General features: G+C 43.5%; 1 protein-coding gene across 1 annotated transcript in view; it reads right to left on the bottom strand.

The window, feature by feature from the left end:
* Nucleotides 1–25,188, bottom strand: part of USP10 (ubiquitin specific peptidase 10) — a 63,600-nt gene that overhangs the window by 29,425 nt on the left and 8,987 nt on the right. Inside the window, exon 2 of the mRNA XM_025268480.2 lies at nt 4,063–4,131. Coding sequence (XP_025124265.2) covers nt 4,063–4,131 — 69 coding nt within the window. The remainder of the gene's footprint in view (nt 1–4,062; nt 4,132–25,188) is intronic.

Genomic DNA, 25,188 nt, shown 5'->3' with positions numbered 1-25,188 from the left:
AATGGTCAGTGCCTGGGCTCTGTGCAAAATGCAGGAAGGTATCATGAATATGCCAATTTTTTTCCCTCCTAGCTATTCCATAATACTTACAAGCTGGAATGTTTCAAATGGCTGTGTTTGAAATGAGAAAGATTAGAATGGAAAGGGGTAAGGTAAGTGGACAGATAATTGCTATCTGAAGCAGGAAGCAAAGAACAAAAGGATTCCAGCCTAACATGGCTTCTACCACAGCACTTCTCAAAGCCTGCACACTACAGCAGAAACAGTACAACAGCCTGGGGTGCCTGGACGGGTCCCGGGCTTGGCATGTTCAGAGGCACCCAGGAGACTCTCACGCCCACAACTGTCTCGGAACTACTACTTCAGCTGATTTCCTATTAGCTCTTAGTGAGTCAATGCAACAGTCTCAGAGATAAAAGCTTATCACTCCAAGTACTCGCCTGAGAGAATTAATGACAAAGAAGCAGCTAAGAAAACAAAACTGTTAGTCGCTCAGTCGTGTCCCACTCTTAGTGACCCCATGGACGGTAGCCTGCTAGGCTCCTCTGTCCATGGGGATTCTCCAGGCAAGAATACTGGAGTGGGTAGCCATTTCCTTCTCCAGAGGATCTTCCCGACCAAGGGATTGAACCATGGTCTCCCGCACTGCCAGCAGATTCTTCACGGTCTGAGCCACTGGAGAAGACCAAGAAAATAAAAGGAACTGACCACTTTCTGGACTTAGCAGTGCATACTTACACCACACAGGGGCACTCCAGCATTCATCACGGCAGAGCACTGTGTGCCCAGATGGGCTGCACTTGGGCCTGAAGTGCAAGACCATTCCACACATGACTCCAACGCTCCCATCCGGTGCCCCAGCCTTTATCACTGGTGTGGACACACGGAGTAAAACAGTGTGTCTGGGGAAGCCACAAATCAGGATGATGTCCCTCTGCAGTCACAGAAGACAGCAAACTCCCTGACACAGCCTTTATTCCACTGATGACACTCGGGTGCCCCTGGTGATAAAATCTAACTTGTAAGGCACTCAAAGTCTTGTTTTTTGAAATCACACTGTACTTAGAATCTAGGGAGTAGGAGAGCCAGGATCTGAAAACAGAGCCCCTGGCATGCCCCAGGGCAATACTGCTGTTTTCTGTTAAGTGTGTTTAAAACACTTACTTTGGTTTACTAACCTGGTAAGAGCATAACTGGGAATTACTAGAATGCCAGAATGAGTTCAGGCACAGAAAACGTGTGTATCTTTTTTTCACTCTATGCACTGCATATGGCACCTATTACGCAGCAAACCTCCACCACCTCTAAGAAACCCCTTTGTGGTAACTGGGTAAAATAAAAATGCAGCACAATAAAACTGCAAGAATTGTTCAAAGTTCTCTCTTTAACTATATAGTTACTTATAAGAACAAAGAATTTTTTAAGCAAAAATATATAATCTCACACACAAAAGGAAACTGAGCAACAGAAAAAGCTGAAATTTATTTGTATTAGATACAAAAATCAAAGCAAATTACTCTGGAAACAGTGCTACCATATTGTGAGGTCAATACTCAGGACCTTCAATAATAAGAAGGTAATATTTTTAAATCTTTTTTGCTACTGCTATGGGGTAAGGGGTTAGATCCCCACCTATACACACACACACTCAACACCACAATCTCAAGTTTTATTACATACCAAAGTGAAAACAAAAACTTTAAAAACTTTTTACATGTCTTTATGACCTCAGGGAAGGAAAAAATTTCTTAAAAAATATTTTAAAAATCCACAAACTACGAGGAAAAAAAATACAAAACACTAAAACTTTAAAATGTACTCCCAGAGATTATTAACCCTATAAATCAATAAGAAAAAGACAAGCCATTTGGTAAAAATATGGACAAAAGATATAGAACAGGTAATTAACAGAAACGGAAATCTACACTCCCAATGGACATATGAAAGTAATGTAATGGTGCTCAAATGTTTGTAATCTGGGAGATGTAAATTAAAACGACAAAAACCCACTTACTCCATTAGATTAGCAAAAATTTTAAGTATGTCTATACTGAGAAGAAGAAGAACCAGAGAAGACAATGGCACCCCACTCCAGTACTCTTGCCTGGAAAATCCCATGGATGGAGGAGCCTAGTAGGCTGCAGTCCTGGGGTCGCTAAGAGTCGGACACTTTTTACTTTCATGCATTGGAGAAGGAAATGGCACCCCACTCCAGTATTCTTGCCTGGAGAATCCCAGGGATGGGGGAGCCTGGTGGGCTGCCTTCTATGGGGTCACACAGAGTCGGACACGACTGAAGCGACTTAGCAGCATACTGAGAATGGGGCTTTCCAGGAGACAGTAGTGGTAAAGAATCCAAGTGTCAATACAAGAGACGCAGGTTTGATCCCTGGGTTGAGAAGATTCCCTGGAGAAGGAAATGGCAGCCCGCTCCAGTATTCTTGCCTGGGAGATCTCATAGACAGAGGAGCCTAGTAGGCTACAGTCCATGGGGTCAAAAAAAGCTGGACACAATTGGAACATCTGAGCACAGCATACTGGGAATTATCAAAAAATTTTCTTTTTAATGGGATCTAAAAGATCCATATAGTTATGGCTATGGTCTTCCCAGCAGTCATGTAGAGTTGTGAGAGCTGGACCATAAAGCAGGCAGAACACCAAAGAACTGATGCCTTCAAACTGTGGTGCTGGAGAAGAGAAGATCCTGAAAGTCCCTTGGACAGCAAGATCAAACCGTTCAATCTTAAGGAAAATCAACCCTGAATACTGGTTGGAAGGACTGATGCTGAAGTTGAAGCTCCAGTATTTTGGTCATCTGATGAAAAGAGCTGATTCAATAGAAAAGTAGAAAAGTCCCTGATGCTGGGAAAGATCAAGGGCAGAAGGAGAAGAGGGCATCAGAAGGTGAGTGGCTGGATGGCATCACCAATGCAATGGACATGAACTTGGGCAAACTTCAGGAGATGGTAAGGGACAGGGAAGCCTGGTGTGCTGCAGTCCATGGGGTCGCAAACAGTATGACGTGACTGAACAACAACAACAAAAACTCTCACGCACTAGTGATAGGAATGCAGACTGTTAAAACTACTTAGAAAGCAGATGTACTAAAGATGCTTATTCCTTGCAGGGCTCCAAAATTCCATTCCTAGGAATACTTCTTGGAGAAATCCACAGAGGAGCATGAGGAGACATGACAAAATATGATCACTGCCACACTTCTGTACTAATGGAAGAGCTGAAGACCTAGACAGCCCCCTCAGCATGGAAACAGCTAAGTCCAATATTTCACAATGAACGGGGAATTTCCTGGCAGGGAATTCCCTGCCCAGGGAACTAAGATCCACAGGACACAGCCAAAAAAATAAGATTTAACAATTAAAATCAAAAAACAAGAACAAAATGTCCAAATAAATCTAAAGAATATTTAGTTTAAAATAAACAAACTGCAAAATGATGAATACAGCATGAAACGACTTTGTTTTTGTTGTTTAGTCACAAGGCAGGTCTCTTCTGCGACCCCATGGACCGTAGCCCACCAGGCTCCTCTGTCCATGGGATTTCTCAGGCAAGAATACTAGAGTGGGTTGTCATGCCCTTCTCCAGGGGAATCTTCCTGACCCCAAGGATCAAACCCACATCTCCTGCATTGCAGGTAGATTCTTTACTACTGAGCCCCTGGGGAAGCCCCTGATGAGACATTTTTAACCACACAAAACAATAAACAATATATACATGCACAGTAAGAGGTGAAAATCACAGCCAGGAAACAAAACGTACTGTGCATTTTTGGCAGAGTTTCAGTATTTCTGGGGAATAGGGTGAATGCGAGGATACAACGGAAGCTTCAACTGTCTCTGTAATGTTTTGCTATTTACAAGTATAGCAAAATGTTAACAGTAGTCAAATCCAATGGGTGGGTCCAGTCATTTTTTCATGTTAGGCTCCTCACTTTTCTGTACATTGGAATTCCTAATTAAAAGGCATAAAAAAAAAAAAACCCGATCTAAAACATAACCATCAATTAAATTTATGCATGCACTCAATAAAACAAAATTGTCTTACCTCAACTGAAGCACGAGGAGTCACAAAGAACTGATTGAATTCATCAGGGCTAAAATCTCCAAAAATATACTGGGGAAAAAAAAAAGAATCACAGATCACATAAAATACACAAATCACACAGTTTTAGTAAACAGTGTTACATGGACCCTATAAAGAATCCGCCAGGACCCCCCAAGACCCTCTTCAGGAAACAGACAGTGCTGTCTGGAGCTCCTTCACAGCCCCACTGCAGAGAGGTCTTTAAGTCTAGATAAAACCTCAGGGTTTTATGGAAGAAAATCAAAATGATGGGCCTTATGATGGGAGAAAACGTTCCAGACAATACCAACTGCCAGCAAGGATGTGAAGCAACTAGAGATGCAGAAAGGCACAGCAACTCAGGAAAAAAAAAAAGAGTTCAGCACTTCCTTATAAAGTTTACTTACCACACAACCCAGCAAGCCTACTCCTAAGCACTTACCAAAGAGAAATGAAGAACAATGTCCACAAAAACAACAACAAAAAAAAACCTGTATGCTGAAGTTTACAACATCTGTACTCATTCATAACCACCAGAAACTGAAAAGAATCCAAATGTGTATCAACAGGTGGACATGATACATGAACATGATGATCTACTAATCAGTGACTCTCTAAAGCATCACCCTAAGTGAAGCATCAGACTTACAAGGCCACAAGCTATAAGGACAGAAAACAGATCCATGGCTTCAAGGTCGGGGGAAGCAATCATTACAAAAAAGCACAAGGGAACCTTGCGGGGGCAGGGGCGGGGGTGCCTCACAGGGAAAGCCTGTTAGAGAAACAGTAAACTTCCGATGTGCCTAGGAAACACATCCAGCAAAATATTAATGGTTTCAGTTCTTGAATATGAATGGACAACAAAAAAAATCAAAGGACATGAGAGGCAAAAAATAAACAGCAATAAAGAGGGTTACTATTAAAACAGGGGAAAATGAATCTGTGTAAACAAAACACAGGATACAGAAAAGAAGTTAAAATTCTAATCTGTATCCTGAAAGAAATTCTAGCAGGTAAAATAAGCAGAATGTCAAGAAAATAAAGGAGAGAACAAGGAAGTATTCAAAGAAATCAAAGGATTATTACATTTAAATTACTAAATTTACAAACTCAACAGAAGATCTTAAAGAACCAAAATCAATACAGCAAGACAGCAATGCTTTGAAAGTTCCAAGAAAAAAAGCGTCTCTTTTTGTTTTCATAGAATTCTATTCTATAGTTTACTACTCAAGTGCAAAAGGCAAAATAATTCTTGACTCTCATACACACTTGGGATGGGTAGAGGTGGGCTGCTTAAGAATTCCAGAAAATGCATTCAAGGGATACAACAGCAGTAACAAACAAGTAGGATCCAAAAGATGATAGATACTGTAGACGTGAAGCCCAACGCAAACATGAAGATTCATGTTGCTTTATTTAATACCAACAACAGGAATGTTGTCCACGTAGAAGAGAACCACTCTACCTTCTAAGCAGCTACTTTAATTCACAATGTGGGGAAGACACATTAGGATAAGAAGTGAATGTTCTTATAGGATTGCTAAGTTTTTCTCTTCAGGCTGGATTTCTCTTGGAAAGATAAAAATAAATGAAATACTCTTTGAAATCACACTTCTATGTACACTTTCTACAAGTATTTAAAAAAAAACAGAAATTGGTCAATCCAGTAAGAGAACTAAAATTTCAAATGATTCAACAATATCTTGTCAGTGAAGAGGAAGGGAAGGAACCGTGACCCAGCAAGCCTTCTACCAGTCTGCTGGAACAAACCTTATGGTCAATCATGAGAACGCTCCAGTTCAGTTGCTCAGTTGTGTCTGACTCTTAGCAACCCCATGGACAGCAGCCTACCAGGCTCCTCCGTCCATGGGATTTTCCAGGCAAGAGTACTGGAGTGGGGTGCCATTGCCTTCTCCGAATATGCTATCTAGGTTGATCATAACTTTTCTTCCTAGGAGCAAGCATCTTTTAATTTCATGGCTGCAATCACCATCTGCAGTGATTTTGGAGCCCAAGAAAATAACGTCTCTCACTGTTTCCACAGTTTTCCCATCTATTTGCCATGAAGTGATGGGACCAGATGCCATGATCTTAGTTTTCTGAATGTTGAGCTTTAAGCCAACTTTTTCACTCTCAAGAGGCTCTTTAGTTTTTCTTCGCTTTCTGCCATAAGGGTGGTGTCATCTGCATATCTGAGGTTACTAATATTTCTCCTGGCAATCTTGATTCCAGCTTGTACTTCATCCAGCCTGGCATTTCATGATGTACTCTACATGTCAGTTAAATAAGCAGGGTAACAATATACAACCTTGACATACTCCTTTTCCTATTTGGAACCAGTCTGTTGTTCCATGTCCAATTCTAACTGTTGCTTCTTGACCTGCATACAGATTTCTTAGGAGGCAGTTAAGGTGGTCTGGTATTCCCATTTCTTTAAGAATTTTCCACAGTTTGCTGTGAACCACACAGTCAAAGGCTTTGGCATAGTCAATAAAGCAGAGGTAGATGTTTTTCTGGAACTCTCTTGCTTTTTCGACAATCCAGCAGATGGTGGCAATTTGATCTCTGGTTCCTCTGCCTTTTCTAAAACCAGCTTGAACATGTGGAAGTTCATGGTTTACATACTGTTGAAGCCTGGCTTGGAGAATTTTGAGCATTACTTTGCTAGCGTGTGAGATGAGTGCAACTGTGCGGTAGTTTGAGCATTCTTTGGGATTGCCTTTCTTTGGGATTGGAATGAAAACTGACCTTTTCCAGTCCTGTAGCCATTGATGAGTTTTCCAAATTTGTTGGCATATTGAGTGCAGCACTTTCACAGCATAATCTTTTAGGATTTGAAATAGCTCAACTGGAGTTCCCATTACAATCTCCACGAGCTTTGTTTGTAGTGATGCTTCCTAAGGCCCACTTGACATCACATTCCAGATGTCTGGCTCTAGGTGAGTGATCACACCATCATGATTATCTGGGTCATGAAGATCTTTTCTGTATAGTAGTTCTGTGTGTTCTTGCCACCTCCTCTTAACACCTTCTGCTTCTGTTAGGTCCATACCATTTCTGTCCTTTATTGTGCCCATCTTTGCATGAAATGTTCCCTTGGTATCTCTAATTTTCTTAAAGAGATCTCTAATCTTTCCCATTCTATTGTTTTCCTCTATTATTTGCACTGATCACTGAGTAAGGGTTTCTTATCTGTCCTTGCTATTCTTGAAGAACTCTGCATTCAAATGGGTATATCTTTACTTTTCTCCTTTGCCTTTCGCGTCTCTTTTCTCAGCTATTTGTAAGGCCTCCTCAACCATTTTGCCTTTTTGCATTTCTTTTTCTTGGGGATGGTCTTGATCACTGCCTCCTGTACAGTGTCACAAACTGTCCATAGTTCTTCAGGCACTCTGTCTATCAGATCTAATCCCTTGAATCTATTTGTCACTTCCTGTATAATGCTAAGGGATTTAACTTAGGTCATACCTGAATGGTCTAGTGGTTTTCCCTACTTTCTTCAATTTAAGTCTGAATTTGGCAATAAGGAGTTCATGATCTGAGCCACAGTCAGCTCCTGGTTTTGTTTTTGCTGACTGTATAGTGTCTACATCTCTGGCTGCAAAGAACATAATCAATCTGATTTCAGTGTTGACCATCTGGTGATGTCCGGGTGTAGTCTTCTCTTGTGTTGTCAGAAAAAGGTGTTTGCTATGACCAGTGCATTCTCTTGGCAAAACTTTGCCCGGCTTCATTTTGTACTCCAAGGTCAAATTTGCCTCTTACTCCAGGTATCTCTTCACTTCCTACTTTGGCATTCCAGTTCCCTATAATGAAAAGGACATCTTTTTGGGGTGTTAGTTCTAGAACGTCTTGTAGGTCTTCATAGAACCATTCAACTTCAGCTTCTTCAGCATTAGTGGGGATTACCTGGATTACTGTGATATTGAATGGTTCGCCTTGGAAACAGAGATCATTCTGTAATTTTTGAGATTGTACCCAAGTACTGACTGCATTTCAGAGCCTCTTGTTGACTATAATGGCTACTCCATTTCTTCTAAGGGATTCCTGCGCACAGTAGTAGATTATGGTCATCTGAGTTAAATTCGCCCATTCCAGTCCATTTTAGTTTTCTGATTCCTAAAATGTTAATGTTCACTCTTGCCATCTCCTGTTTGACCACTTCCAATTTACCTTGATTCATGGACCTAACATTCCAGGTTCCTATGCAACACTGTTCTTTACACTATCGGACTTCACTTCCATCACCAGTCACATCCACAATACGGCGCTGTTTTCATTTTGGCTCTGTCTCTTCATTCTTTCTGGTGTTATTTCTCCACTCTCCTCTAGTAGCATACTGGGCATCTACTGATCTGGAGACATCTTTCAGTGTTGTATCTTTTTGCCTTTTCATACTGTTCATGGGGTTCTCAAGGCAAGAATACTGAAGTGGTTTGCCATTCCCTTCTCCAGTGGACCACGTTTTATCAGAACTCTCCACCATGATCCATCCATCTTGGGTGGCCCTACACAGCTCGGCTCATAGTTTCGTAGAGTTAGACAAGGCTGTGGTCCATGTGATCAGTTTGGTTAGTTTTCTGTGATTGTGGCTTTCATTCTGTCTGCCCTCTGAGGGATAAGGATAAGAGGCTTATGGAAACTTCCTGATGGGAGAGACTGACTGTGGGGGAAATTAGGTCTTGTTCCGAGCAGGGCCATGCTCAGTAAATCTTTAATCCAATTTTCTGTTGATGGGTGGGGCTGTGTTCCCTCCCTGTTGTTTGCCCCCAACCAACACCTCACCTCTGGAGACTGCTGGATACTCACAGGCAAGTCTGGGTCAGTCACTTATGGGGTCACTGCTCCTTTCTCCTGGGTCCTGTTGCACACAAGGTTTTGTCTGTGCCCTCCAACAGTCTGTTTCCCCAGTCCTGTTTAAGTTATGTAGTCAAATCCCACTGGCCTCCAAAGTGAAATTCCCTGGGGATTCTCAATCCCTTTGCCAAATCCCCAGGTTAGGAAATCTGTTGTGGGTCCCAGAACTTCTTAACAGTACGAGAATGTATTTGGTATAATTGTTCTGCAGTTTGTGGGTCGTCTGCTCAACAGCTCTAAGGTAGGGTTAACGGCAACCTCTTGTAGGTATGCCACACCCAGGACTGCTGCACCCAGAGCCCCTGCCCCTGCGGCAGGCCACTGATGACCCATACCTCCACAAGAGACACTCAAACACTCAAGGCCGGTCTGGCTCAGTCTCTGTGGGGTCTTCTGGAGTGCACAAGGTTTTGTTCGAGCCCTCCGAGCGTCTCTGGCAGGTATGGAGTTTGATTCTAAACACAATTTCGCCCCTCCTATCGTCTTGCCAGGGATTCTCCTTTGCCCTTGGACATGGGGTATCTTTTTTTGGTGGGATCCAATATTCTCCTGTTGATGGTTGTTCAGCAGCAAGTTGTAATTTTGGAGTTCTCGTAGGAGAAGATGAGCACATGTCCTTGATTTTAGATGCTATCCCTCCCAAGGGAGTTTCCCAACCAGTTGTTAATGCCCAAAAGTTGTCTCAAAGAAACAGCACGAAGACGTCTGCAACAGTGTTGATGACAAGCTGGGGATGGTTTAGCTGGTTTCAGGATCTAATGAAGCTCACGTTCTTGACATCTCATCACAGAAAGAATTCAGTGAGAGACCAAGTGATAGGTAAGAAGTGGATTTATTCATATCCAGAGAGAAGCACACTCCACAGACAGTGTGGGCTATCGCAGAAGACGAGTAAGTGCTTAGACTCCAGGGAAAGACTTTTTCTCCTATTGTTTTCAATTTTACTCAAATCTTTGTTTTTAAAGTATTATTTGGAAAAATCTGCTACAGATTTTAAGTGTGCTTTCTCATTACAACTTCATGTCAATAATTTCTCCACAGATCCACACCTTTAACCTGATTACAAAACTCACTGGTGAGGGCAACAGGAAGGGCAGAAAGATTCCCCGGCGGTCCTGGGTTAGAACTCTGCCCCTCCACTGGGGACTAAGAGCTGCTGGTGCAGCCTTCCAGATGGAAGGACCGTGTACAGCGAGGAATCTCCAACACTGTTACAAGCAAACATTCTTTGGGTTAAAAAAAAGGGGGGGTGGGAGGCAGGAAAATAGAAATACTGATTTGTATTTGCATAAAGACAGGGGCTTCCCTGGTGGCTCGGTGGTAAAGAATTCGTCAGAATGCAGGAGACTCAGGTTCAATCCCTGGTTCAGGAAGATCCCTTGGAGAAGTAAATGTTCTTGTCAGGAAAATTCCATGGACAGAGGAGCCTGGCAGGCTACAGTCCATGGGGTCGCAAAGAGTCAGATATGACTTCACGACTAAACCACCAACCAAAGACAGATCAATACCAGGACTAACCTGGTAGCTTGGTGGTGAGAAGTCCACCCACCAATGCAGGTGACACAAATTCAATCCCTGGCCCAGGAAGATTCCACATGCCGAGAAGCAACAAAGCTCAGACATCACAACTACTGAGCCAGCACTCTAGAGCCTGCTCACTGCAACTAGAGAAAAGTCCACACACAGCAACAAAGACCCAGTACAGCCAAAAACTGATTTTTAAAAAGCAACAGATATTGGAAGGAGGGAAAGTCAGTGGAGGTCGTGGAACAGAGAAGGATATATCTTTTCAGAGTTCTTAGTTCTGAACCATGCAAAAATACTTTATTCAAAAGATTAACTGTAAAGTCAGTGTTATCAAATCACTGTACAACTATTCATATACCCATTTTCCAGAAGCTGTGTTTGCACCTATGTTTCATGATCTCCTTGAAAACAGATTAGGACTTGATGAAAACATTTAATCCAAAAATGACACCATAAGCAACTGCTAACTATCAACTATGCAATGCTCAAGTATCATTTAACACCTGACAAATGGCTAGCCAGAGCTGCTCTGAACTTTAACATAATCCCCTTAACACCAGCTCACAAATATCAATAAACAACTCCATAAAAATACACATGAATCACATTCTCTGCCCTAATCGGATCTATTTTCAATCCTTAAAATGGATGAGTTTTTGAAAGTAAGTAGTTAACACTGGCAACAATCTAAAGAACAGTTTTGCGACTGAGCTTACAGAAGGGGCTGCTAAGAGGCTAGCCCCGAGTCCCAATCTGAGTTGCACAAAGTCACTCAAGTCTCAAGTAAGGGAGACATCAGAATAAAAGACAATTTCCTGCCATCACAATACATGTGAAAAAACAGTATTTCTTTCATGGGCAGAGAAACTAATGTCTCTTTTGTAACCACTCAAAAACACTGAAGGGAAGTGATATAATAAAATATAATACCCCACATAAATTTGGAAGGTATCATTTGAGTGCTTTTCAAAATCATCTACATCAGTTACGAATAATCACAGGAAGCATCACTATGAAGAAGTGTTTTTTATCCACACTGTTCCAAAAAGGCAAATAGAAGTATTGTTGTAAAGCAGAATTTAGCTTAAATAAATTAGGAAGAAAAGTTAAATTATGAAGTTAAAACTACAAAAGCATAGAAAAACCCAAGTATTTATTCAATTGCAAACCCCAGTGACTGCATAAATTACACTGCCCTGAATTTTAGTGACAATTGTTTAACTAAAACTATATCTGACTAAAGTTTTATATATCTGACTGAAGCATCACAAGTCTTGTGACATCAAAGAGTTTATCCCAGAAATTCAGGGCAGCCAGCTTCCATTAAAATGTTCCAGTCTCACCATCCCCAAAAGTCTTCCTAATTTTCAATCACAAACTGTTTTAGATGTCTGGCAAAATGAAGAATGTTACCAAAAAGCAGGGGCAGGATTGTGCTCTTCCAAAAACTCAATGTCACAAAAGGCTGTGGAAAAGTTCCAGATGACAGGAAGCTAAAGAGACAGTACAACTAAATGCAACATCTGACCCTATCCTGGATCCTCCCCTGGAGAGGAAATGCTATAAAAGGAGAGCATAGGGTCAGCTGACAAGTCCAGAATACGAACAGTGGATTAGAAAAAGATACTGCGTCCATGTCAACATATGGAAGTGATAGCTGTCCAACTGCGGTTACTTTAAGAGAATATTCATGGGAAATATACATTCAAGCAGACAAGAAGGCTAAAGGGTCCCAGTCCATGTAACTCACCCTCAAACCTCAAAGGGTAAGAGAAAATGTGTCTGTATTTTCGTGTGTTTGTGAGTTTGTACAGGTATCTGTATAAAGAGGGAGAGAACTTAAACACACCCCAATGATTAAGTGAGGCTCAACCCTAACCAGTCAATATGAATAAAAAATCAAATGGGGGCTCTTTGTACTTCTGCAATTTTTATAAATTTAAAATTATTCCCAAATAAAGAGCTTGCTGGGGTTGTTTTTAAACTAAAACTGAAAACACTCAGCTGTGAGGAAAAATTTTACCTACCCTCTTCTTATACATGTGTGAAACATTTTCCATCCTCTGAAGAATTAATAAATATATTTTAAAGTCTGTTTTTAAAGAAAAATACGGTAAGTTTTGGTTTAAAAAAAAACAAGAATGAGTCAGTGCCTGATTTCACAGGATTTACAATCTAGTGGGGAAGAAAATGGCACTGGCCACATGCATTTGTTTGTCTTGTGGGAGCAGCGAGAGCTGAAACTCATGACTGTAAGGCTGGCAAGGGAGGAAGTGCAACCCCACTTTCCCCGTCCCTGCCAAGCCTGCAGGGGCCGGCACGCCTAGGCACCCAGGCAACGGGCACTGCGAGCCCTCCGTGGACCACAGAGCACTACAGAAATGTTGGCATCATCATCAAGTGAGGCAGATCCCTGAGGTTTAAGCCAGGCCCACCAGAGTTGAATGAATACTGGAGTCAAGAGGAGGAACAAGAGAGCAACCACAGACGCTCTGCTCCCAGCTGTGGGGGTGGCGGCGCAGGAAGGCCACGGGGGTCGGGACACAGCACAGGGTGCTGGGCCGCCCCGTCCCCTCTCTGGGAAGGGGCTTGGGGGTGGAGGGGTCCTCTCAACCAGAATAAAGCTCCACTTCACCTCCCTTCCACTGACCCCAGCTCAGGCCTTCAGAACTCCTACTGTTCCCGTCTGATTATTTTCTGATCCTTTCTAGAGAGGACATGAAAAATATATGCACAAGAAACACATCAGGAAAAGGGGCAAGCGCTCACCACAGCTAGGGTGGATGCAAGACACTTCACTGCAGCCCAGCGCCAGGGTGTGGCACTCTGAGTTGCCAGAGCAGACTCCAGAAGGCCCTCTAGGGCCTAGGGCTGTACAGCCTGCGAAAGGCACAGGCCAAACTGGAAATACCAGTGTTCCTGCTAAAGGAAAAGCAAAGACACAGCCTCAGCCCAGGAGAGGTGAGGAGAAGGAAAGGCATTTGCCAGTCGCCTGCGTGGCCCACTGCTGGCTCTCCAGGGATCCGATGCAGCCATGGAAAACAGCACCTCCTGCAGGAAGCAGGGACCCGGAGGACGACACCCAGAGCAGGCACTAGGGGGCGCTGGAACACAGCTTCCAAGGTTTGAGATCCAGAAACACAAGTCATTGTGCAGGCTGCCACCAAATCCATGTCCTCTGCCTTCAAAAGGACTCAGGGAAATGGGAGGTCAGCCTCTGAGGTAAAAACTTAGGCTACAAAGGCGTGATCAACAAACACTGCTGCGTGTGCATTGTACTTCACAGATTCTGCGGCAGTCAGGCATCTGTGAGCCAGACCCAGGTACAGTGTCCCAAGAACACTCAAAGCCCAGCCTGCAGGGTCAAATGCCAGAACCAAGCACAGGAAGTAGAGTCTTCTCCTCCCGCCTCCCTCTTTCCCAACACAAAAGTGAATTTGGGAGGTAGGAGGAAACGTTAAGGACCAATACACTGGTGGCTCAGCAGTAAAGAATCCTCCTGCAACACAGGAGATGCAGGTTCGATCCCTGGGTCAAGAAGATCCTCTGGAGAAAGGAATGGCTACCCACTCCAGTATTCTTGCCTGGAGAATCCCATGGACAGAGGAGCCTGGTGGGCCACAGTCCGTGGGGCTGAAAGAGTCTGGCAAGACTTAATGACTAAAGAACACTGCTCTGAGTGATAAACGCTTTAACTTCATCTCTAAAATCAGAGTATGCCGGACTAAATCCATCTCCACAGTTCTTCCCAGCTCCAAAAGGATCTCCTGGATCTAACCCGGAGAAACACAGCTTTGGGAATGTTCTCAGACTGACATGGCTACCAGGTGGCTGGCACCTGAACACATCGCACTGAGTGAAAGAGGCCAGACTCAAGGGCCACGCATCGCAAGAGTCCATCCACATGCACTGGGTGATATCCAGAAGAGGCAAATCCCCAGAGACAGAAAGGAGAGAGGGTGGCTGCCAGAGGCTGGGTGGGGAGGGATCAGGGAGTCACCATTATGGGTATGGAGCCTCTTTCTGGAATGATGAGGTGTTCTAAAATGGACTGTGGGGGTAAGCTGCACAACTCTGTGAATATACTAAAAACCACCAAAATGTACAGCTATTTAAATGGGAACTATTAACAAATGAAGTTTAAAAAAAAATCAGATCAGTACTTGCATAAAAAGAACCATTCAAATTTCTTTACTTTTTTTTTCATCAGGACCCAGTACCCGATGGATGGTGACATCTACTGAACAGTTACTGCTCAGTCTTAACTTTGGCAATTGGTGTGGGTGGCCTAGGGGACACCTGGAGGCGACAATGTTCAATGCACAGCAGGAATTGCATTGATTTAACAGCATGTATTGAGCATCAACTATCCACGCTGAACTGTGCTTGATTATGAGAACAAATTCTGAACAAGACAAAGTTTGGGACACCACGATATTTATAATTTTGTCACCGTGTGCGTGAACTGCGCATTGCTTACAGTACTACAAACGGCAGAGGCAGACAGAGGAAGGGGGGGCAGAGGAAGGCTTATGCCTCGACTGACTATCCAGGGCTGCAGCAGGATGCTCCTCGCTTTCTTGTGGCTGAGGAGCCCGAGAAGGGAAAAAATGGACCAAAAAGTGTGACAAAGCCACGCCCTCCTTAAGATTCAAATGTCAAGTGTTGGTTTCATGTGGTTTGTGTATTTTATTCTGACTATTAAAGTCCTATCAAAAGCTATCCTCTCAACAATTTCCCTGGTAGTCCAGTGTTCAGGACTCCTCACTCCCAATGCAGGAGGCATGGGGTTGATCCCGAATCAGGGAACTAGATCTCAAGTGTTGCACAGTGTGGCCAAAAACTAAGATCCCACATGGCATGGTAAAAAAATAGTAATTTTTAAAAAGTTATCCTTTCACTTTTCAAAGATTTTTAATAGATGGATTTACTTAAGTGCTTTCATGGGGAGTCTAAGCTGAAACTTGTTTCCACAGACTGCACTCTCCAAATCAGAAAACATGATTCAGTTAACGGAAATCCACTTTTACCAACTTTCCAGGCCTATTGTACATTACACAATGTCAGTTAAATTTTAACTTGCTTTGCTCTAAACTGTTACTAAACAGCCCTCATTATAATAACTTGCTATATAGACTTATCACATGGAAAAGAGCTGATAAATTAGGGAGTTAATTTGGTACTTGTTATCTGGGATACCCCTAGTAGAAAAAAGTTCAAAATTCCACCTGTTTTCATTTCGATCACCTTGGTGCTAATCTAGGAAGGAAAGGGAAGGGATGGGAAGGGGAAAGTGGAACACCAATGAAAAAGAACCATTTCTGTCAAAATTCATCAGACTATATACATTAAATGAATTAAATTAACTGCATGTATATCATACCTCCATAAAGTTGTTCTTTGAAAAGGAACAGACACCAAGTCAACTCATCTTTTCCACTGCCTGGATCAGTACTTGGCATACAGCAGGTGCTCAAGAGCTCTGCTCAACAAATGAGTTCAGGAAGAGGAGGAAGAAAAGCAAAGCCCACAACCTATACAAGTTCCAGGGCTGAGGACCGACGCCCTCTCTACAGCAACAGTTCCAACTCCAGAGTCGGCAGCTGAAGAACTCAAACTCAACTGCTCTCATTGTTTCTTATGCTCCCGTTTTTACTATCAGCAGAGGTGGGCGAGCAGGGGCACAATTTTCATTTCTAAATATAAACTTTTAACATAGTCAAGATATAACATGCAATTTTTAAGTATAACATTTAACCATAATCAAGAAAAGTGAATTAAAGCTTTATTGAAAACTTTAATAAGAGAATACCTATTCTGACCTAAAGGAAAATCATTCACAATAATCACATGGTCTCCCAAACTAGAGAAAAATCAACTTCCAAAATGTTACACCTTAAAAGGGAAAAATGGGAGGCACTGGCAAAACAAACCATGGATGTGCATCAGGTCAGATCAACCTTGTAAAAGTACATCCCCCCCCCCCCAACATCACTGACCACCATATAAGTCCCCTGTGTCTAGCATGTTGGAGGCATTTGCCCAGTTTTTCTTGCCCCCACTCTCTTCTACTTAAACTTCTTTACTAAAGCCTATTTCCTTAAGAACTCCCTGCTTGCAGGCAGATTCACTTTTCTGTCACAGATGTGGCTCGTGTTCCTGGGAATGCTGTCAAGTGTGGGTGAGGACACGGAAGGGGGACGAGGCACTGCTGCTGCAGAGGTGAAAGGTGACCGCCGCTTTCTAAAAACTTAGCAGCCTCTCACAAAATCAAACCTACATCCACCATATGACACAGAAAAATTCTACTTCTAGGTATTTTATCCATGAGAAATGAAAATGTATGTTCACACAAACACAAAGACCTGCACGTGAATGTGGTCAACAGCTTCATTCATAACAGCCAAATGCTGGAACAACAAATGCCCATCAAGAGGTGAAGAGAGAACCTGCAGCCCATCCCTACAATGGACTATTACCCAGCACTGAAAAGGAAGGATTCCGACACCACATGGGCAAATGCCAAAAATGCTATGTAAGAGAGAGGAGGCAACACACAGAGCTCTCTGTAAAACTCCACGTAACGAAATTCCAGCAAACGGGAACTCAGCCCATAGTAGTGACAGAAAAAGCAGCTCAGTCATTGCCTGCGAGAGGGATGAGGATTCGTGGTGAAGGCTCATAAGGGAAACTTACAGGCAATGAAAATGTTCTCTATCCTGATTGTGGGGGCAGTTACCCTCCTATATACATTTGTCAAAACTCAAAGCGCTAGCTTAAAATTGGCACATTTATTGTACTAAATTATACCTCAATATGGTTGACATTTTTAACTAGACACACATCTATCAATAAATCGATGAGGCAGTTGTTTTATAAAAACAGCTCTTTAAGATCAAGGACCATGATACTGATTTTTCATTTACACAAGCAGAATTCTTGTGAATTCTGCTCACACACAAGGGCTCTTTAAGATTTCATGTTCCGTAGCTCAGAGACCCTAACTAGTGGTACACAACACGACCTAAACTACAGTGCACGCATCTGTATTCCGCTGCCTGTTATCACTGTGACCAGCCTCTCTAAGCCTCCAACCTCAGACTGTTCATGCCTGGCTTGGCCTTTACAACTGCCTAGATCCCTTGACATACCCAAACCCCACACTACACAGAGACAATTAGTGCCAACAATGCTGAATCAAAACTAGGGCTGCATTAAACAAAATGCTACATGAGCAGAAACTTGTAAATCCATCTGTTCTACAGGATTTTTCACTTAATGAAATATGCTGGAACCAAACCAACGAAAGCTTGACTACTGAAGGCCACCTGCCAGAAAGGAAAGTGCATCACTGAATCAGAGCTCCATGTTAAAGGACATTTTGGAACAAAAGAGGTGTGACTACATATTTTCCTCTGTTGGTCACTGCCAATGGTCTTGTCAAACACCTTGAAAAACAGAGAGGCGCGTAAGGAACAGGACTCATCTTAGCTGGTACACACACCCCTCTCCTTCCAGTTTTAAGGAGAAAGAATATAGAATGTTCCCTTTCATGAATTGCTTTGGTTGTTAATGAAGACCAAAGTTAGAAGAGTTGGTCCACTGTTTACCTTCTCAATTTAACCTTCACCTAACGACCTGCTGAAAAACAGCCTTCTAAGATTCTAATTATGGAGGTATCACCTGACCAGCCAAAACAATAGATTGAACTCCATTCTTGAATTACATATGTAAATTCTGTTATGATTAAAAGTATTTTATTAGAAAAATGAAACTCAGGACTTCAGAAAGTCTCTTGTATGGTAAACGTATGGAACTCAGAAATCTGGAAAAGAAATTTTACCCCAGTCAGCTCACAATACTGTTTTCCTACAAAGGTGAAGGTCACCAAGCCGGGGAACAGGGTCAGCTGCACAGGACAAAGGCATCAGGCGGTGCTTCTCAGCCCTGACCAACACCTGAGGACCAACTGAGCATCCTCAGGCCACAACTCTGGGTTCCATGGTGGGAGGCAAGGCTTCACTTGGCATTTCAAATGCTTCCTGTGTGAATCTGATGTGCAGCCAGGGTTCAGAATCACTGAACACAGGGGGACTGCCAGGACCCAGCGATGCAGGAGTGGAAGAAACTAGGCAGACAACTGGGGCGGGGGCAGCACAATTGCTCCCATACTCAGTGAGGGCTCTAAACCAGACATGAGAAACCACGAGACAATCTGAGACGACTGTTCACAGCCTCAGAGCACCCACTGCTCGATGCACACCCAGGGAAGGCGCTTTTTTCTTTCTACAAAGCAGATGTTTGTAAAATGGGAACTCTTTTAGTGCTTTTAAAGGGTTTATTGGTCATTAACAAGTTAAAGCCCAACAATCAGAAGAAAAACTATAACACAACTAAACTAGAAATAATTTGATAGAAACATTCCACTCCAATGCAACTTTTCAGAAATGTCTTTTTCACAGAGACACTGCTTTATAACGGAACTCATTTTCCATTTGCTCTTTTGACTCAATGAAATCTTTCGCCTCCAACATTCTGGTTTTCCAAAAATAACCCGATTCAAACCAAATCAGTTTACATCCTTAAGCTCATCAACCTATCAAGCACTTGATTAATAATAAGACCTCTCTCACACACACTTTTCATAATAATCTTTACTGGAGGGCACTCTGTACCTTCTTCAGGACTTGGTTCTGGCTCTTAACCATTCTCTCTCCTCTGGGCTGACACCTGGATGTTCATTCTCCCACTAAGCATTCTTCCCACTCAATTCTTCCACCTACTCTCACAGCTTCAACTAGGCAGATGAATTCTGAACTCACACTTTCAACTTGGACTGCTCGGTTATACTCCATTCCATATTTCAAGCTGCCAACCCCTAGATTCATTCACTGTTATTTACTGACTTAACCTTAAAATCAAAAGGCCCACTCTTTCCTCAAAACCAGGTTTTGCACTTATGCCAATAGCAAACTTCATTGTTTTTCCAAACTCTTGGATGAGAAACTTGGAAGATTATCTTGAATTATATATATATACCCCAGTTCCTGGGACAATCTCATCAAAACATCAAAATGCTCAAAAGATTTCATTTGGTAAAAACAGCAGCAACTGCATGAATTAAAAGAAGCATCCCAATTAAGTGATGCCGGTCAGGGAGCTAGGACCCTGTTTAATCGGCACATTACTTCTATGAGACAGTGATTCCCTTAGCCTTTTTTGCGGTTGTGAGGAGGTGATGTAAGCAAACGAGGCCCACCACCTCAAGGATGCATACGCACACATTTTGGCACACGATTCCAGGACTTGCAGACGCTCTCACGCTCCCCATGTCCTATACAACCCTGCTACTCACAGTGTGGGTCCCAGCCCAGCAGCAGAGACACACGTGGGAGTTTATGCTGCTCTCAGACCCCAGCCCAGACCTACAGAAGCCAAACATGCCATTAACAGGATCCCCCACTGACTTTTAACGTAGCGTCAGCCTGAGAAACAGGGGATGCAGCACAGCATCCCAGGGTCCTCCTTACGGCAAGCTGAGCCTTGTATCCTGGACACTACTGCAGGGCTCCCAACTCCTCTCTCAGGCTGGGTGACCGTTTACCACCCAAGCTGGAGGCACCGGCCCACATCAAATGCCCTCCTCCTTTCTCTCTATGTGCCCAAATCCCATTCATTCTCAAGGCCACTCGTTACCCACCTCCCTCACTCCTAAATTCCCCCTGCAGAACCTGCCATGTGCACCGCAGAGTTCAACACACTGCACATTTCAGAACCTGCCCCAACTGTTTCCTATGCCTAGTCACCTGCTGAGTCGCCTGCTCCTACACAGGGTGAGAACACTTCAGGTACCTTCCTGCACAGCTACAAGCAGCAGCTAACACAGCTGGCCCAGCTGACTTCTCACACTGCAGAACTCAGTTCGAGTCTCCTCTTTGCAAATTACTTTCCTAACAAACCTGAGTTACTCTGGATTTTAACAGGTGATCAGCCTCATTCCCACAGTCAACCAGGGATTTCCTAAATGTATAGACTGTGTTATGTCTTTCATAAATTATTCATCAATAAATATATTTTGCGCACTTATTACATTCCAGGCTCAGGGAATGTAACAGTGAACAAGAGAACACCTTCCCCTCACTCATCTTCCACTCTAATAAAGGGAGAGAGAAAATGAACCAAATAGCTGCTAGGATATCAGATGAAGGGGATCAGAAGGTGTTAAGTGCTCTGAAGAGAAAGCAAGGTAAGAAGGTGGTGGGGGTGCAGCAGGCTGCGATTTTAAAAAGGGAAGAAAAGAAATTCAAAAATGAAGCTAACATTTTATTCTTTCACTATATTAGCTGAAGCTTAACTCACGGAGGCATTAGAGCTGGAAATCTCCAATTAGGTCAGAAAGTCTTTTTCCCTGAACATAAACAGAAGTAAATGGTGGAACGTCATCTGCTATTGTCAGACATAAAACAATTTAACTTCACTGACTCAGTGGACATGAATTCTAGCCAACTCCTGGAGACAGTGAAGGACAGGGGGAGCCTGGTGTGCTGCAGTCCATGGGCCGGAAAAAAGTCGAACATGATTTAGTGAATGAACAACAACTTTAAGATTACTTCCAAGTATGGTATTTTAGAGCATACTCTCAGTTTCAATTATGATCCTGCCAACTGAAAAATAATACACAATACAAAAGAGACAATAACTTGAAAATATTACCATTTGTACCCCATCAGTCCAGGGTTCACAAAAGAGTCAGACACAACTTAGCAAGTAAACAACAACAATGCCATCTATAAGGTCTGGTCCTAGGAAAAATGCAAAATAAACCAAGCTGTCCACTTTGAAAAACTAAAATAAATAAAGAGGGCACGGAGGCAGGCCTGCCTGAGAAGACTCACCCACTCCAAGTGGCCCAGGGCCAGGGAGCAAGCGCGTGGACAGAGGGGGTAGCGTGCTGCAGTAGAGACAACTTATCTGTGCTCATTTTTGTTGGCACACAGCTGAGTTAAAAAAATAACCAGTGGACGAACGATGACACTGGCTGAGATATCTAAGATGACAAAGGTAGGAAACACAAAACATAACTGAGGCAGTAAGCCAATGGAAAAGCTCTCTTTCCACACTCACCAATGACACAGTCAGGCTCTCCACCTGGAAAGGTAGACAGCTCTGTGGCTCTGGAATTTGGAGATAACGGCATTTGCTCAGACCAGCTCAACAAAGGATCAATGCTCTGGACCACTATGGGGATGGCTACCATGAAGCTATTTATTGCATCAGTAACGGTCCTCTGATCTCAGCTAAACCTGTTGAGAAACAGCCCAAAGAATGAAACAAAACAGATTAGCTGATATACAGATGAGTCGCCTGGATTCAAGAAACTATACAACAGGAATACGGAGAGTCACGAAACCCTTCAAGAAAGCCTAGAGGTCACCTGCATTCTTAACGCAAGAACTAAAATCCATCTGAAAACCTCAGGAGCAGCCCACCTCTTTTGCAGCAACTCTCGTTACTATAAAGGTATGTCTGCTGCTACTGCTGCTGCTGCTGCTAAGTCACTTCAGTCGTGTCCGACTCTGTGCGACCCCACAGATGGCTGCCCACCAGGCTCCCCCATCGCTGGGATTCTCCAGGCAAGAACACTGGAGTGGGTTGCCATTTCCTTCTCCAAAGCATGAAAGTGAAAAGTGAAAGTGAAGTCGCTCAGTCGTGTCCAACTCTTGGCGACCCCATGGACTGCAGCCTACCAGGCCCCTCCATCCATGGGATTTTCCAGGCAAAAGTACTGGAGTGGGGTGCCATTGCCTAGGGAGGGCAAATCTGTGCCTTGTGGTTCCTGCACCCTGTGGTCCTGACCTTCACTCCCAGGACTGGAAGTATGTTCTGCCAGACGACATCTGTGTGCTGTGCCCTCCTCCGCCAGGCAGGGCCATGCCTTCCTTCCACCACTCGGGCACTCGGCCCATCCAGGGCCGGCAGCCTGCAGGCCTCCAGGAAGAGCTGACTGACTGGGAAGAAGGACAGGGCATCCCCAGCACCAAAGTCCACAGGGCCCTCCAGGCTCCCTTGCAGGACAGGCTTGGGAGTCCTTCCCTTCTTCACAGGGAAGGGAGGAAGCTAACTCAGATCTACGCTTTCAACCAAAAAGAAATCAATGGCAAAGAAACAAAATGGCAACATATTTTACTTTCTGTCCATTTTAAAAAGAAAAGAAACTCATTTGTTCAACATGTGTCAGGGGGTGAGAGGCCAAGTCTTTCCAAACTGAGCTGTGGCAACTCTGTGTCCAAGACCAGTCACGGCTAGGATATTGCTACAGAGTCATTGTGAGTGAAGTTCAAGTTACAGCCAGAGAAGCTTCCAGCCAAAACTAAAGAGACTGCTCAAGATTTTTTTTTTCAAAGCAATCTTTTATCTCATTTTCATGGAATAGAACTCCAGTCACACATGAAAAAGAAAGTTTGTGCTCCTGGCACTTAACTCACACTGTGTAGTGTGGCATGGAAAAGCCAAGAATTCAGTAAGAACCAAGATGGAACCAAGAGTGTTACTTTAGCACCAATTTGTGAAAAACTGGAGACAAGAACTTCTAAGCTGACAAATCCATGACCAGCAACAACAACAACAAAAAAAGGCTGCAAGAATTTCCAATGGCAAATTGGCTTAATGCTAAGCCCCAATCCTCAAAGACGGCAGACAGTCACAGTTAAACGGAGTTGGGGTGAAGCCCAAGCTGCCCCCACACCGAGAGTCCTATCTCACCACATGGCACCCAGCAGTTTCTCATGGCTTTGGGGAATATAATACAATTTAGAGCAAGAGTTGGATAAATGTTTGTGGAGAGGAATTTGTCCATCAGTTTAGCTGCTGAACTTCCAACAAAACTGAACTCTCATGCTCAAGACCCAGGGTGGCAGGTCTTTAAAGTGGCAACGTGTCAGGCTCCTCAGTCGGTTCTGTTTCCACAAGTCACTCGATTCAGGACTAAAATTACTAACATTACCTCGCAGAGGGCCACAAACTGGCGTCTTTTGTTGTTGTTCATACCTAACCTAGACTGAAAATGTTTTTAAATGTCCAAAATATTACTCAGTTAATTCTATTCATGGGAAAGGCCTCGGCAGCTTAAGGGGAAAGGCGGCAAACAAAAGCATGCAGAGGCTCTGACACCTGTGTCAGGCTGAGGCCCTGGGGGCTGAGACACAGTGGGGGCCTAATCAGGGGTCCCTGGTCAGTGGGTCTGGATGGCCACCAGGATGCCAGGTGGTTCGACTGAGAAGACCACGACCAAGGATCGTGACTTAAGAAATACTACTAGAAATACTACTATATAAAATGGGGCTTCCCTGATAGCTCCGCTGGTAAAGATCCGCATGCAATGCAGGAGACCCTGGTTCAATTCCTGGGTCGGGAAGATCCTCTGGAGAAGGGATAGGCTACCCACTCCAGCATTCTTGGGCTTCCCTTGTGGCTCAGCTGGTAAAGAATCCTGGCCTGGAGAATTCCATGGACTGTATAGTCCATGGGGTCGCAAAGAGTCAGACACAACTGAGTGACTAAGCAAAGCACAGCACAGCACATTATGTAAAATGAGCCCAAATGTCTAAAATTTAAAGGGAAGCATTTAAAAATATTAACAGAAGTCATCTCAGAGTCATGATATATGGGTGATATATTTTCTTTACAATCAAGGAATAAATGCTGGTTTTTAAAGTTGCCCCCCTCCCAAAAAAATTAAAGAGAATATGGGCAGAAAGTGAAGAGAAACTAAAGAGCCTCTTGATGAAGGTGAAAGAAAAGAGTGAAAAAGTTGGCTTAAAACTCAACATTCAAAAAACTAAGACCATGGCATCCAGTCCCATCACTCCATGGCAAACAGATGGAGAAACAATGGAAACAGTGAGAGACATTATTTTCCTGGGTTCCAAAAATCACTGCAGATGGTGAATGCAGCCATGAAATTAAAAGACGCTTGCTCCTTGGAAGAAAAGCTATGACCAACCTAGATAGCATATTAAAAAGCAGAGACATTATTTTGCCAACAAAGGTCCGTCTAGTCAAAGCTTTGGTTTTTCCAGTAGTCATGTACGGATGTGAGAGTTGCACTATAAAGAAAGCTGAGGGCCGAAGAATTGATGCTTTTGAACTGTGGTGTTGGAGAAGACTTGAGAGTCCCTTGGACTTCAAGGAGATCCAACCAGTCCATTCTAAAGGAAATCAGTCCTGAAAATTCATTGGGAGGGCTGATGCTGAAGCTGAAACCCCAATACTTTGGTCACCTGATGCAAAGAACGGACTCACTGGAAAAGACTCTGATGCTGGGCAAGATTGAAGGCAGGAGGAAAAGGGGATGACAGAGAATGAGATGGTTGGATGGCATCACCGACTTGATGGACATGAGTCTGAGCAAGCTCTGGGAGTTGGTGATGAACAGGAAAGCCTGGGGTGCTGCAGTCCTTGGGGTCGCAAAGAGTCGGACACGACTGAGCAACTGAACTGAACTAACTCATGTCCCCATATGACTTCCCTAACAACTCTATCCAATTATCACTGAGGACACTCAAGGGCTATTTGCCTTGCACTAATCTGCCTCAGATATCCCCAAACAAACATCCTACATTTTCCCTGCTCAAAGTTTTAGGGTTTAGGGTGCTGAAGTGAGCAGAGAGAACATTCTGAGATCTAGAGGAGAGCCAGCAGAGGGCACCTTTGCCACCCTGGGGA

This window comes from Bubalus bubalis, chromosome 18 (genome assembly GCF_019923935.1).
Source record: "Bubalus bubalis isolate 160015118507 breed Murrah chromosome 18, NDDB_SH_1, whole genome shotgun sequence".
NCBI lineage: Eukaryota > Metazoa > Chordata > Mammalia > Artiodactyla > Bovidae > Bubalus > Bubalus bubalis.
Note: the sequence above shows the minus strand (reverse complement) of the source record. Positions and strands in the feature narration are given on the sequence as shown.